Here is a 14,155-nt window from a genome sequence, read left to right as displayed (position 1 = left end):
AGGGCTGCTTTGACTTTCCTACCCCTCCAGACAGGACCTTAGCCACTGCAAAGTCTCCTGAGACCATCACCCTCCAGGAGGCAGAGCCCATACGCATGTTGCAGATTGAGGTGAATTTTCCTTTAAACTCCAGTCCAGCCCCATCGCACCCCTGTCGTTCTGCCTTCTCTTTTCCATTTCCCCACACTCTGTCCCCTTAGTACCCACTGGGCCTCCTTGGGCTCAACCCCAAAAAGCCACTGTTTTGTTCTCTCCACAGGGGGAGCAGGATCTCCCAGAGGTCAGTCGAGGAGATTTGGACCTGCTGATTGCAGAGGAAGATGATGCCATATTGCTGGAGGAACGTCAGCGACGCAGGCTTCTCCGGCAGCGGAGGGTTTCCCCAGCAGTGGATGGTGAGGTCCCCGCACAGCTAACCTGGAGATGGATGGACAGCGCCCTCTTCCGTCTCCTAAGTGTTCTGATCCTTTTTCTGCAGAATCCAAGGAAGAACCCCGGGCCATGGAGGGTGATGGTGTGGTCCCCTCGATCTCACCTCCAGCTCCAGCACAGTAAGGACAGGAATCCTTGTACCAGGTAAGGGGTCATTGCAGGGAAGGGTTTCCTTATCTGCCTATTTCCCCTCAGGGTTGAAGGCATAAGAGAACCACTTCCAGGCCAGCTCTTCCCTCCTGAGGTACAGAAATTGACAGGCTGGGAGCCTGAGGCCATACTCACTGGTAAGTGTCCATCACTGGGTGCTTCCTTGGGAACATTTGCACACTTGTAGAGACAAAAGTCCTTACCCCCACTGTCTGAGGAAGACACTAGTAGCTTCAAGAATGAAGGGGCTAGCCAGTTGGCCGTGGCACACACTTTTAATCCCAGCACTTGGGGAGCAGAAGCAGGAGGATCTGAGTTCTAGGCCAGCCTCGTCTACATAGTGAGTTCCAGGACATCCAGGGCTACACAAAGAAACCCTCTCTCCAAAATCAAAATACAAACAAGATTGTGGCGATAACACCTGTAGTCCAATCACTCCAGAAGGCTGGGGCAGGATCATCGTAAACCAGCATGAACTTGAATGCCAGACCACGTCTTTAAAAAGGGCAAAAACAGCGAGGGGGCTTATGGGTGTTGTTGCAGAGGTGACCCCTCCTCAGGAGCTGCGCCTACCCACCCCACCGAGTGCAGAGGTGAGTAGGTTCTCCCCCAAGCTCATCCTCTTTACCTTCCCCCTCCTACATCTTTGTCCTTAAGCCCAGGGCCATCGTTAGCTCACAGTGAGGATTTTACTTCCACCAACAAACAATGTCCCAAGGCTGGTCGATGGTGGCGCACACCTTTAATCCCAGCACTTGGGAGGCAGAGGCAGGCAGATCTCTGGGAGTTCCGAGGCCAGCCTGGGATGGGCACAAAGCTACAGAGAAACCCTGTCTCGAGGGGCTGGAGAGATGGCTCAGAGGTTAAGAGCACTGGCTGTTCTTCCAGAGGTCCTGAGTTCAATTCCCAGCAACCATATGGTGGCTCACAACCATCTGATCTGGTGCCCTCTTCTGGCCTGCAGGAATACATGCAGGCAGAACACTGAATACATAATAAACTTATATATAAATAAATAAAAAATTAAAAAAAAAAAAGAAACCCTGTCTCGAAAAACCAAAAACAAACAAACAAACAAACAATGTCCCTTCCCATACCTTCCTCATGGTGTGGCCTCTTCCCAATAGGTACCTTTGAGTAAGCTATGAATTGCATAAGGACTTTACCCAAGCTTCTTCCAGGCAGTGTGGGGCCATCAGTAGTTCACTAGAAAGGGGAGGTGGGCAGCCTGATCCTTGCCTCCCCTTCTACTCCAGAAGAGGCCCCCGCCTCCTCCGAGCCCACCTGGCCGCCAACGCCGCCAGTTACCCTTCTGGGACAAGGAAACTCAGATCTCCCGGAAGAAATTTGAGGAACAGCTGCAGACCAGGGCTCACTGCTGGGATTATGTGAGTGCAGCTCCTGTTCTCCCCAGGGAGTAGAGGCATGCTGGACTTCTGACCTCCCAAGGATCCCTGGGAATATATCAAAAGACCCTATTTCCTAGAAAGTACGTGTGGGGGACTGTGTCTACACCACATATCCATCGACATCAGGTCACCATCTACCCATTTAGCCACTACAGGCCAGGCACAGGCTCTGGGAACAATGTACAAAGGAGGGTTAGTGACGAACGGTGCTCTCATAAACGGGCCACTGGCCTTGCACCCTCTTGCAGCCTGTGATCCAGCCTCCCCAAAGGATGATTACAAGCCCAGCGGAGCTCTTCAGAACCCCGACTCTCTGTAAGGATGACGGTTGGGCAGGTGGGATCTTCAGAACCTGGAATCCTCTGTCCCAAGATTTCAACCTTCCCCTTTGTCATCAGCGGGCTGGCTGGCGCCAGAACTACTAGCTTTATGGACCCACTGTGCCCAGACACCCTCAAGAATGCTGAGACAAAGACCACGACGGGAGCCTGAAGAGGCAGCTGAGGAGAGGGAAGTGGCAGGCAAGGAGGAAAGACTGACTGAAGCTCTGAGCGAGATTGAGGTAACCGCCTCCACCGTGCCCTGTAAGCCTCAGCTCTGGCCAGCTCTGTCCTGACGCACACCAGCCTGCTTACCAGACCTAGACCTGACCCCCGTGCTCAGGTCTCAGTTCTTGCTCTCTCACCTGCAGGTCCTGAGGGAGGCCCAGGAGCCCAGTGGTCCCCTCATACTCTCTTCAGGTAGGTGCTGGAGAGGGGCAGGTGGAGACTACTATCCTACCAGCCAGCAGGGAGGGGCATGCAGAACTCGACACAGGCCTGATGCTTACTGTCCCCACTTTGCAAGAGGTCACAGGATATGGGGAGGGGAAGCTTCGTAGTCTTGGGCCTTGTGCATGTCAGGCGAATGCACTACATCCCCAGGATGACAAGGTCCCAGCTCCTTAGAGTTGAGCAGACTCCTCAGTGCTCTCTTCCTCACAGAGCTCTCCCTGGAAGCAGCTGAAGAAGAAAAGTCACGGACTAGCCTCATCCCCCCAGAGGAACGGTGGTAAGCAGCCAGGGGCTCCAAGCTCAACCCCATAGTGGTCCTGCCTGTTGTCACAACTACCGGCCCTCTTCCCTGAACTACTCCCTTGGTCTGCTAGGGCCTGGACTGAAGAGGGGCAGCCAGAGCCTCCTGCACTGCCCATGCTGCCTGAAATCCCGGAAGTGCCCATGGAGATGCCTCCTGGACCTGAGCTACTCTCTTCAGAGGCTGTATTTAGGTATCAGGAAGGGGTCCTTCAAGGGGTAGAACTAGGCTGTTACCCTGGCTGATAGCCCTCAATCCCTGCAGAGCGGTAGCATTGCAGCTGCAAGCCAACAGGGAGCTTGACTTCAGCAGCCTGGTACCTCCTCTCAGCCCCCGGAAGTTGGCTTCTCAGGTCTTCTACCTGCTCCTGGGTGAGTATAGATACAAGAGAGATAGGGACAGACAGGCCAGAAGCTTAACACACTCCTGACTTCTCCTTTCCCTACCAGTGCTGTCCGCAGAGAAGATCCTTCTTGTGGAACAAGAGAAGCCATATGGGCGCCTCCTGATCCATCGGGGTCCCAGATTCCACTAAGCAAGTTCATTAAACCATATCCTACCTCACTGGACTTTGTGGATTTTTTTTTTCTTGAATTATTTTTAGTTTTAAATTATGTGTTGGAACATGCAAGTGAGTGCAGTTGGTTTGGGAAGGCCTGAAGAGGGCATTAAACCCCGGAGCGGGAATTCAAGGCAGTTTTGAGCCATCTAGTGTGGGTTCTAGGAATTGAACTCCATTCTCTGCGGGAACAGAACGCCCTCTTCAGTGCTAGGACACCCAGCCCCGTGCCTGTCTCGTTTCTGAATGCACACCTCTAGTCTTCACGCTCTCAGAGCTAGTGTCCAAGCAGAAAACAAGCTGCCTTTATTACAGTATGATGTCACAGCTCTGCTTGTAATAGACCCAGCCCCAGAGACACCCCTGTTAAGACAGCAAGCAGGATTGACTTCCAATGATACAGTCTTTGGTGAGGTGAGCTGGACCTGGGCTGACTGGTGGTCTTCAGGCCCTCTAGCCCAGCTGAAGCCTGGAGCCTAAGTGAGGCCCAGCATGGCCTGGAGTTCCTGAGCCTTATCAGCAGGCAGTGAGCCCAGGGCTGCATGGAAGTTGTCAGCATGCTCTTTGGCCAGGAACGTCAGGAGCTGCAGTAGTGCTGTCTTGGCATCTGGGGAGGATGAAGAGAGAGGACCTAATGAAGGGCTGGGTTCTGACACCCTTCTTGTCCCATTTTCCCTTGTCCTTAGCTATGACTGTCCCCCTCACCTGGCACAATCTTGTCGTCTGCCAGAATCAGGCTACAGATGCGTAAGAGCTCAGGAACCACATCTACAACCTATGGAAAAGGATTGGTCAGCTCTGGCAGTAACAGCCTGGGGTCCCAGGGCTTAGAAGAGTTGGTTGGAACCAAAAAGCCCATGAAATTGAGTTGACACTCAACCCAACTGTGAACTAGAGAAGGAATAAGGGAACATAGTAATCTCTTTTTGGAGGTAGCAAAGATGTGTGACAAAAGATTAAAGTTATAGCTTCAAAACCAACGAAATCTAGCATCCAAATGCTCACCCAACACACAGAGCAGACTTAAGACAGAAGGGACACAAGAGCATTGGGGCGTGTGTTCCCACGTGCTAGCTGGTATACACAGAATCGCTCTGGAAGCAGATTCTGGTGGATGGTGAAACTGTTTTCCTACCCCTGACCTAGGAGAGCCTAGGGAAGTTAGGACTGCTGGCTTAGCCCAAGAAAAGTGGGAAAATGCTACCAGAAGCCTCTACTCTCATATCAGACTGTCTGCCAACTCTGCACACAGAGGAAAAAAGAAGCTGGGGATGTAGCTCAGCTGGTAGAAGTCTTTTCCCAGCATGCATGAGGCCCTGCCTGGGCTTGGTCCCTAGCACTGCTATAATTAAATCTAGCGCATACTTGGGAGGTGGAGAATGGATGGGGAAGGTCTTAGGGATCAGGGCCGTCCTCAGCTATATAACAGGCTGGGGCCAATTGGGGATACAGGGAAGGAAAAGATGGCACACATCTTTAACCCCAGCACGCGGGAGGCAGAGGCAGGCAGCTCTGTGAGTTAGAGGCCAGCCTGGTCTACAGTTACAGCTGCCATCTCCTCTGCCCGCCCTTACACTGGAGCCTCACGCTCTCTGGAGAGCTCCAGCAGCAGGGTACCTGGTCACGGCCGTGCAGGTTCAGGAAGCTGAAGAGGCAACCCATAGTGATCCACTCCTCCATGTCTTCCTTCAGTGGCAGGGCATGTAGCAGGGCAGCCAGCACCTGAACACACAGATGTCTCAGGCCCATGTGTCCTGTCCCCTCCACCATCCTTGGCCTCCACCCCTGCCTGATGCCCCTTCCCTCACCTGGGGATCTGGTTTCCTTACTGGACTGACCATCAGCACTCGGGCAAGAGCCCCACAGATGTTATCACGGACTCGATCATGTCGCTCCCTTGCCAGGAGGGGCAAGAGGAAGCCCAGTAGCTTAGGGAAGTGACTGGTGCACAGTTAAGGAATACACACACAGGCAGACTTCACCCTGCAGCAGCACCTCACCAATCCCTGGGCTCACTTCCAACCCCATTTTCCCTCCTGCAAACATAGGATACTCCTGAGCAGGCCTGCCCCCATGCTCTACAAGTACACCCAGCCCAAAGATAGCATTGCTCCGCACCTCAGGATCTGCTTCCCGGGCAGAGTTTAACAGTATAGGGAATAGCCGAGACGCAAACTGGGCTGAGGCAATACCAAGACCCTGAATGGACTCTGCCAGGGTTCCCACTGCAAAGGACTTCTCTGCCACCGTACTGTTCTGTTTCTAGAGGGGAGGTTGAAGGAGTACAAATTGGCATGGAGGTGGGGCTGCAGGCACTGGGTGCACAGGTAGACTGGGGTGTGAGGTCAGGGGACAGAGCACTCACCATCTTAGACAGCAACAATGGCAAGAAACTGGCAAAAAAAGGAGCGAAGGACTGTCCTCCAGCTGCAGCGACCAGGGCCGGGATAGCCTCTCCAGCATGCTCTAGTAACATGGCGTCATACTCGGCCTGTGGAGCCAGGGCAGGGGCTGGAGCACCGAGGCCAGCCCTGGGACTGTGCAGCTCCCAATCCTGCTCTGCACTGGCTGCAGGTGCTTCTGGGGCTGCCCTAATTTCACAGACCGATTCGCTTCCAGGATGGCTTTTCAAGAGTCCAGGCCCTCCATTTATCACTGCCAATGCTGCCCCATGGCATGCCTCTCTCCTCTGAACACCTCACCACCTTCCTGGTAGTCACCAACTTCTCTCACCAGCCCTGGCTCCTCCAGGCTAAGCTGAGTGCACTGTCCACTGCTGGCCCTGACTAACTACATTATCTAGACCTCTTTCATCTGAAACTTTACCTGGTCATCATCGTCATCCTCTTCCTCCTCCTCAGAGTTCTGACAGGCTGTCTGTGGAAGACACAGTTCAGTGAGTGTGGGCTCTCCTGCCTTCTCCTTTCTGCGGTGATGGTGAGATGGGCAGAGCTGGACTTGAAGCCTCTGAAAATTCACTCTTCTGGGACCCGATACCTCCTCTCCCCACAGCCCCCCTTCCCCGCTCACCTTCTTCTGCAGCACAGTCTTGAGCACGATGCAGAGGTCATTGATGCGTCCAGGGTGCTGCACGGCGAGAGCTCCACAGGTGCGTAGCACCCCTGTCAGGGCCTCCAGCACCGCCATCACCACTGGGCGTTCCCTTTCTACTTTCACCGCCTGAATGTAAGATGGCATCACTCGAGCCAAGGAAAGCTGCAGAGCTGGAGACAGAATTGACCAGAGCCGTGGTCAGGCCCTGCCAGTTCCCAGCGCTCCCAGCCTGCCGGCGTCTCCTCACCAGTGCTGGCGGCTTGGCTTCTCTGAGAGGCCTTGTGTAGCGCACAGCAGAACTGCCCCAGGGCCTCATGCGCTGCCTTCCGCACATTCACATGGGGACACTGGAACAAAGAGGGCAGGTGTGTGCCCAGCAGGTGCAAGGTGAGGACAACACTAACTGGAGCTTGAGGCTCCACTGACTCACCTCCAGCAGTTTGAATACTTCATCAAAGACTCTATCCATGTATGGGAGGAAGGCCACACTACGGAAAAATACACAGCAGTGGGGAAAGGGGTCCTGGGAATGGTTCCCAGCAGCATGGAAGGGCTGATGCTCACCTGGTGTTCAGAGAGATCTCCCCCAAGGCAGTGCAGGTATCTTCTTTCTCATCGAAGAAGGCATTCTCCACACTGTACCTGGGGCAGGTGGAGAGGCAGTGGTGATGCATGCAAGGAGCGCATCCAGCACTGGGCCCACATCCAGAACCAAAGTCTATTTCTCGAGACAGGGTTTCTGTGTATCCCTGGCTCTTCTCGAGTAGGCCGACCTCAAACTCAAGAGATCTGCCTGCCTCTGGCTCCCAAGTGCTAGGATTAAAAGTGTGTGCCACCATTGCCCAGCTCAAAGTCTTAAGTAGAAGAGGACCTCCTCCTACCCCGAGATCTCAGAGTCGTCGTCTTCTTCCATATCGTCATCCATGGGGTCCTCTTCCTCTTCTTCTTCTTCACTCTCATCATCAAACAGAAGGAAGGAGTTGATCCCATCATACTGAGGCTAGATGAAGAAAGCCGAGCAGGGATCTTGGCTCAGGTGGGACAAGATAAATCCCCATCACAGGGCTAGCCTGGTCTATCCGGCCCAATACACCCATCCTCTGCTCACCACAATGCCCTCTGTGGAGCGCAGGGATAACAGCATGAGCGTGGTAATTTGAGGCAGGTAGGGTGCCAGGCCCTCTCCCATCAACCCTGATAAGGCTGCAAACAGGCTGTACCTGATGAAGGTAGAGAGAATCTGTATAGTGCTGCCTGCTATAGACAGACAAAACGGGAGAGCCCAGGAAAACTGGCTGTGGTTTGGTAGTTGGGATGAGGACTGTCAACCCCTGGTGGACGGGCAGGAGGGGCAGGAACACCATGAAGGGTCACTCACGAGCAGCGCCGCAAGTCAGGGTCATCCACGTGGCTGCATAACCCCAGCCCCAGCTGGCAGCACTCATTAGCCATTGGCCTCATGGACTCTCCCATTGCTCGGGTCAGCACTCCCAGGGTCTCTGTGGGAACAAGGGCTCAGCCAGCACTGAGATGTGGAAATCAACTCCAGAACCAAGGTGAAAGGCACTCAAAACTCTACCCTACTCTCAGGCACAACACAAAGAGCGCCTTTTCACCAAAGGAAGACAGCCGACTGCCCTGGGAGAGGTCCCTGGGGACAGCAGGTGGACCCCCGCCTGAATCAAGGTCCCTCCTCACCCAGGCTCTGGATCTGTACAAGCTGAAGGTCTTCGTGGCCTGTCAGCAGGAACTCTCGGAGAAGCTCCATGACGGTGGGGAAGTAGGGCAGCAGGGAGTCCTGGGCAGCTGTGGCTACAGGACACAAGAGGATCAGAGCTGGCAGGGAGTCAGGGACGGTCCGATGCAGACTTTCTCAGTCAACCCACACCACACCTTCACCTCCTTGCTCCTGTACTCACCAATGGCCCCTATGGCGCTCACGGCTAGCTCCTTGGTCCGGGCTTTGCTGGGGTTCCTCAGGGGCTGCAGCATACACTCCATAAGTTCCGGAAGGTAGGGCTGCACTTTGGGCCCTGTGGGAAAGTTCCTTTACCAACGAACCCAGGTCTCTTGACAGTCCGTGCGACCTTCCCACACCTCTTCCCACCCGGCAGCCCCCTTTTAGCCAAATGTGTTCCTCCCCTCCCCTGTACCGCACACTCCCATCGCTACCTAGGTTCTCCACGAAGTTCTCCAGGGCATAGCAGGCCTTGGCCAGGTGTTGTGTATTCCCTGTGGGCACTGACTTCAGGTAGGCAAGGAGCAGAGGCATCACTTCCTCAGAATAGTTGCTGATATGGGGCTGGGGAAGAAGCAGGTGGGATCGGTCATGCTCACCTGAAGAGCACACCTCTGGGGGTCAATGGCAGCAACAATGTTTAAAGAGATGAAACTAAGAGCCGGGGTCCCCAGCCTTGGGGTGGGGAGGTCTCTCATGTGGTAGCCACCTGCATTTAGCTTTGCTGACCTGCAAGTTCTCTGAAAACTGGCCCAGAGCAAACAAGGCAGCATTGCGAACAATCTGCGAGGAGTCACTCAGGCCCTTGCACACGGTCTGGAGCAGCGGGGACAGCATTCTGAATGGGGCAAAAGAACAAAGTCTGAGGGGCAGCACACAAGAACCCAAGTCTCAACCATTCTCTTCATTCCTCCTGAAAAGGACCAAGACTCTCCAGAACTGGCTGTAAAACCATCCTTTATCCCTGGAATGGTAAAGCCGTTTCTCTTTCAAAGCAGGACACTTTTGAAAGGCAGCAAATATCCCAACTGGCCCATGCCTTTAATCCCAGCACCTGGGAGGCAGAGGCAGGAGGATCTCTAAATTCAAGGCCAGCCTGGTTAACAAAACAGATTCCGGGACAGGCAGGACTGCAGAGAAACCCTACATCAACAACAACAAAAGACTGAAAAACACCCCCCAAAAGACATTAAAAATTAAGCGGGGCCAGGCATGGTCATACACATCTTTAATCCCAGTACTGGGGAGGCAGAGACAGGCAGGTCTCTCAAGTTCCAGGCCAGCCAAGGCTACATAGGGAGACGCTGTCTCAAACAAGCGAACAATAAATAAAGAACCAAGTAAGCTGAAACAGGGGTACTAGGACTGCCAGGGAGGATGTCAGAGCCATCCTTATATGTGACCCACCTCACCCTGGGACAGGGACTGAATGTAATACCTTTGCCTGATGTAGTCACCAGCACCATCAGACAGGACAGCCAACATCAAGAACCCTGCTTTCCGCTGGTACAGGAAATCACTCCGTAAGGCTTCTTCCAGCATGGGCATCTAGGGAGTACATGGCACATTCCAAAAGCCCAGCAAGATCACAAGAGCCCGATCACACACCCCCAGGGAGAATAAGAGCAGGAGAGTCACGCTTACCACAAGGGGACAGAGCTTCTCAGGGGGTAGATGTAGTGCCAGCATGTCCACAACCTGAGAAAGTTCAGGGAGATTGTAATTCCATCTCTAACCTCCTAGGATCACTTAGCCCCTGTTCCATAATCCGTTTGTGATGACGAGTTCCATGTCTGATACAAGATGCCTCGGACTGGCCTGAAGTTTACGATTCTACCTCAGCCTCCCTGGTTGTAATGACTGATTTTTTTTCCTTCCCCGAGACAGGGTTTCTCTGTGTAACAGCCCTAGCTGCCTGGAACTCACAGAGGTCAGCCTGCCTCTGTCTGGGAGTGCTGGGATTAAAGGCGCGCGCCACCACTGCCCACCACGGCCTGGCTATGATAACTGTGATGGTGTTTTAGGGTCAATTAGATCAGGAGGGCTCTCACCTAATGACGATCGATCACTTAATAGACATCAGGAGGAGCAAAATGTAGAAGGTAGGGCTTAGTTGGGGGTCACGTCCTTACGGGATCTATCTGGCCCTGGCTCCTAGTATTTCCCTTCTCTGCTTCCTGTCCATAACAAATTGTAGGCCCATATTTCTGTATGGTGTAGCAGCCAGGTATTTCTGTATGGTGTAGCAGCCAGGCATAAAAGCCATAGGCCGGGTCTGAGCTGATCCCGTAGCTCTGCAGACAAGCTGTCTCTGCGTAACAATAGCAAGGATATACAGCTCCTTTCTTCTTTTGTTAGAAATGTAGATCTCCCGAGGAGAGGTGTTGGCTGAAACTGGTCAGGATGTTTGGTGCTTATTTCTTGGTAATTTGGAGGAAGTCTTATAGAGATGCTAATTCATGGCCTAGTGACAGCCAGCATACAGGTAGATGCGGACGTGACTAAAAGCCCATTCATCTGGTTACCTAGGATACAGCGTAATGTGTTTTCCCGCTCATTTTATGGGATGATATATAAACTGTTTGGAGAATAAACGAGAGATCTTGCCCTTCCATGACGACCGTGTAAGTTCCTCACGACTCCGTTCCAGTTCAGTTAGAAAAAAGAATTATCTGTGTTGGACCCACACGGGCTTCAACACAAACCGCTCTGCTTTGCTTCCCAGTGGCCATGACTTGAACCACTCTGTTTGACCATTGTTTTCCCACCACAGTAAATGGACATCCTTCCTCCCCTTGAGTTGTTTCTCTTAGGATGGTCACACTGATTAAGAGACTAAGGTATACCTGTACAGCAAAGTGCTTGGGGGTCTCTCCCATCAGTCCAAGCTCCAAGTCATCATCATCAGAATCTTGGTCCTCAGGATCCAACTGGCCCATGGGTGGCTCAGCAGCCATAATTGGAAAAAGGTCTTGCAGCAAGGGAGGCAGGAGGCGGTTCTTCAGTAAGGCCTAAAAGGGGAGGAGACTGTCCCTGAGCATCTCCTATGGGCCCACAAGGAAAAAAATTCCACCCTGCCAACATAAGGAGTCCAGCAAGGATTCCCAATCTCCTAGACAGGAATAGGAGAAGGCTGGACCGGGCTTGAGCAGGACCAAGAACATGCCTAAGAGTGGAGAGGCTGTGATGACACACCCAGAGGGTACTTACCTTACTTTTGACTTTAACCAAGAAACTGAGGCAGCAGAGAATACGTACACGAAGTGCATCGCTAAGGGCCACATTTTTAGCCACCTATACAGACACCAACAAAAATCAGGAACGAGCAAGAAAACTTCCAGCAAAACAAGTACCGGGGCAGCCCCCACCCCAGGCTCACCTCCAGGCAGAACATGAGGACCTCAGAGAGGTGGGGAGTGATGATAGGCAGATCCGACTCCAGCAGCTCATCCAGGGCTTCCAAGGCCTCGCAGGCCTTTACCTGATGGAGAGGTAAGCCATAGGGTACCAGGCTACAGGTGCCTCCATCCCCCCCCTCCCCATATGTCCTTACCTCATCTATGGGGATCAGAGTCCTCACTGCCATAATGAGTTTGGGCACCAACATCCGTGCGAGAGGCTGGAAGACACAGGATGAGTTTAATCACAAAAAGCACATATGCAGCCTAATCCCAGAAACTAGCAGCTTCCTCATGGCATGGAATCCAAGGAGAAGGCTCCGGGCCAAGTCACCCACAGTATCCCCTCAACTGCTAGGAAGAATGGAAGGCAGAGTGAACGCCTAAAGCATCTTAGGCCAGAACTTCTAAAGGTAAGGACACAAAGACCAAGAGATATGGAGTCAACAGTGATGGAGGCTGAGCCAGTGTCTCACCACATCATCAGGCCTGAGGTAAGGGGCCAAGGCAGTCAAAGTGCGCAGAGAATAGAAGAGCACCCCAGGGGCGCCTACTTCACTCAGAGTTTCAACCAGAAGCTGGAGGAGCTCTCGTTGGTAGGGGAGGAATGCTTCCGGTTGGGAAGACACCACCACACTCAGCAGCAAAAGCCCCACCTGTCCAGATGCAGAGGGTCAGAGGAGAAAAGCACCCAGGGTCCTCTGCCCAGCTTCTCAGCCCCACCCTGCCCGGCGGCCTGAGTGCACCTCTTTCTCAGGGCTGGTGGCGCTGTGTGTGCTCTGCTGAAGAAGGTGCGAGAACTGAGGCCAGGCTTCCAGGCCTTCCTTTCGAAAAATGGTGGCTGAGAGCTGGGCCAAGCTGACACTCACGTAATGCCTGCAAAGAGGGGCATCATCCATAACTTCCCTTCCCTACCCTCATCGCCGTCCCCTGCGGACAATGCCCCATCAAGGAGCGCCCGGAAGGGAAGCATCCAGGCTTGAGCACAGTCTTTCCTAAGTCAGACCCAGAAGGCAACAGCTGGGGGTGAAGAAAGGAAGGTAGCATTTAATCTGGCTCGTTCAGCACCTCTGGACTGGCTGAATTTCACTCTGGTTTTCTGGTTGGGCTTTGGAGATCATTTTCACCCATTCTCAAAACCTTTAGTTTTCACAGGCTCTACCTTCAAGGACTGAAATGACGTCTATGTTCCCTAATCCCAGCCTGAGGCTGAAAAAGAGGGCAGAAGCCCAGAGAGGACCCCAGCCCCAAACCAGTTAGGACCCCCAAGAGGAGGCGCTAAGACTTACTCTGTCTCTTTCTGTAGGGCTGTCAGGACCAGGTTCTTGAGGCTGGAAAACAGGTGGCAAAGGCTTGGTACCCAGCCTGTTAAAGGGTCGACGAGGCCTGGCCCTTCCCATCCCAAACCTAGCCCACCTCTCGCGTTGCTCAGGTGCCAAGCGTCGCCAGCGGGTGCTCAGCCTTCTACGGGTAAGGACCGCTGCAAACTGGCGGATCTAGGGCGAGGGGAGGTAGCCAAATCAGAATGGCAGGCAGCAGGGAGATGAACAGACCGCAGGGGGTGGAGGCTGGGGCGGGATTACGGGCACACTGAGGAATTTCAGAATTTCGGCGAGGAGGAGCAGGTTACTCGCCTGTGGGTCTGTCGCAGAGGCCAACAGGTCGCAAAGCGCAGGCAAGGCAGCAGGGTCCCGAAGGGCAGCCTGGAGCTGCTCCGTGGCCTGGTGGGAGGCTGGGGGTCAAGACCGGGCTTTTCCCACAGCCTCCCCCTCCCCCTGGCCCGGCTGGGCCTGCCCATACCCGGCGGATGCGTTCGGTGTCCGGCAGCAGCAGCTCCTTTAGGATCTTCTCCAGCTCCGCAGGCTCCATGGCAGCAGCTGAGCCGCCGCTACAGGGCCGAGTGGGGAGGACGGGGGTGGGGTGAGGGGGGGAGGAACGGCACGTGGAGACTCGGACACCAACTTCCGGCGGAAAGGGCGTTACTCTGCGTCTCTTCTGTTGCCTGTGTCACTAATGCATCTTGCTTCCCTTAAAAAATTCTTGCGGGAGACTGGCGTCAGCCTGGGCTTCCGTCAGGCTGAGCACCGGGTAAAACCACAGAAACAGAGCTCCGGCAAAGTGGGTTCCCCGCGCCGACAGTTCCCAAGGGTCCAGCGTTTGTACCACAGTAGAGGACTCCGTTTTTCAAAGGGACGGAGCATTGACAGCAGGCCTCGGGTTTCGTTTTTTTGTTTTGTTTTGTTTGGTGTTTTTTTCGAGACAGGGTTTCTCTGTGGCTTTGGAGCCTGTCCTGGAACTAGCTCTGTAGACCAGGCTGGTCTCGAACTCACAGAGATCCGCC

The 14,155-nt window shown here is 53.8% G+C and overlaps 2 protein-coding genes across 2 annotated transcripts in view; one reads left to right on the top strand and one right to left on the bottom strand.

The window, feature by feature from the left end:
* The window catches only part of Rec8 (REC8 meiotic recombination protein), a 7,485-nt gene extending 3,657 nt beyond the window's left edge, over positions 1-3,828 (top strand). The window contains exons 8-20 of the mRNA XM_026777650.1: positions 31-110; positions 260-395; positions 479-551; positions 628-719; positions 1,126-1,175; positions 1,839-1,970; positions 2,240-2,306; positions 2,390-2,553; positions 2,683-2,731; positions 2,975-3,041; positions 3,139-3,258; positions 3,330-3,436; positions 3,515-3,828. Coding sequence (XP_026633451.1) covers positions 31-110; positions 260-395; positions 479-551; positions 628-719; positions 1,126-1,175; positions 1,839-1,970; positions 2,240-2,306; positions 2,390-2,553; positions 2,683-2,731; positions 2,975-3,041; positions 3,139-3,258; positions 3,330-3,436; positions 3,515-3,600 — 1,223 coding nt within the window. The 3' untranslated portion in view covers positions 3,601-3,828. The remainder of the gene's footprint in view (positions 1-30; positions 111-259; positions 396-478; positions 552-627; positions 720-1,125; positions 1,176-1,838; positions 1,971-2,239; positions 2,307-2,389; positions 2,554-2,682; positions 2,732-2,974; positions 3,042-3,138; positions 3,259-3,329; positions 3,437-3,514) is intronic.
* A 76-nt stretch (positions 3,829-3,904) lies between these two features.
* On the bottom strand, positions 3,905-13,821 carry Ipo4 (importin 4). Its single transcript, XM_005370438.3, has 30 exons — positions 13,615-13,821; positions 13,449-13,535; positions 13,231-13,310; positions 13,104-13,145; positions 12,561-12,690; positions 12,291-12,470; positions 11,970-12,035; positions 11,796-11,897; positions 11,627-11,710; positions 11,263-11,427; positions 10,061-10,114; positions 9,855-9,964; positions 9,146-9,254; positions 8,851-8,980; positions 8,598-8,711; positions 8,377-8,490; positions 8,057-8,177; positions 7,787-7,898; positions 7,560-7,678; positions 7,243-7,320; positions 7,109-7,166; positions 6,926-7,025; positions 6,655-6,848; positions 6,451-6,501; positions 5,990-6,115; positions 5,678-5,886; positions 5,433-5,565; positions 5,242-5,346; positions 4,330-4,399; positions 3,905-4,231 (listed from the first exon to the last, which is right to left on the bottom strand). The coding sequence occupies exons 1-30, from the start codon at positions 13,681-13,683 to the stop codon at positions 4,101-4,103; spliced, it is 3,243 nt and encodes a 1,080-aa protein (XP_005370495.1). The 5' UTR covers positions 13,684-13,821; the 3' UTR covers positions 3,905-4,100.
* Positions 13,822-14,155: the final 334 nt, after the last annotated feature.

Source organism: Microtus ochrogaster, unplaced genomic scaffold (genome assembly GCF_000317375.1).
Source record: "Microtus ochrogaster isolate Prairie Vole_2 unplaced genomic scaffold, MicOch1.0 UNK80, whole genome shotgun sequence".
NCBI classification, from domain to species: domain Eukaryota; kingdom Metazoa; phylum Chordata; class Mammalia; order Rodentia; family Cricetidae; genus Microtus; species Microtus ochrogaster.
Note: the sequence above shows the minus strand (reverse complement) of the source record. Positions and strands in the feature narration are given on the sequence as shown.

Excerpts from the sequence above, each read along its gene's own strand:
- Ipo4 (XM_005370438.3), bottom strand. The coding sequence starts at position 13,683 with ATGGAGCCTGCGGAGCTGGAGAAGATCCTAAAGGAGCTGCTGCTGCCG. Across the intron at positions 7,321-7,559 it reads GACGACTCTGAGATCTCGGG|GTACAGTGTGGAGAATGCCT; the intron begins GTAGGAGGAGGT and ends CACCTGCCCCAG. Across the intron at positions 6,849-6,925 it reads AAGCCAAGCCGCCAGCACTG|CTCTGCAGCTTTCCTTGGCT; the intron begins GTGAGGAGACGC and ends TTCTGTCTCCAG.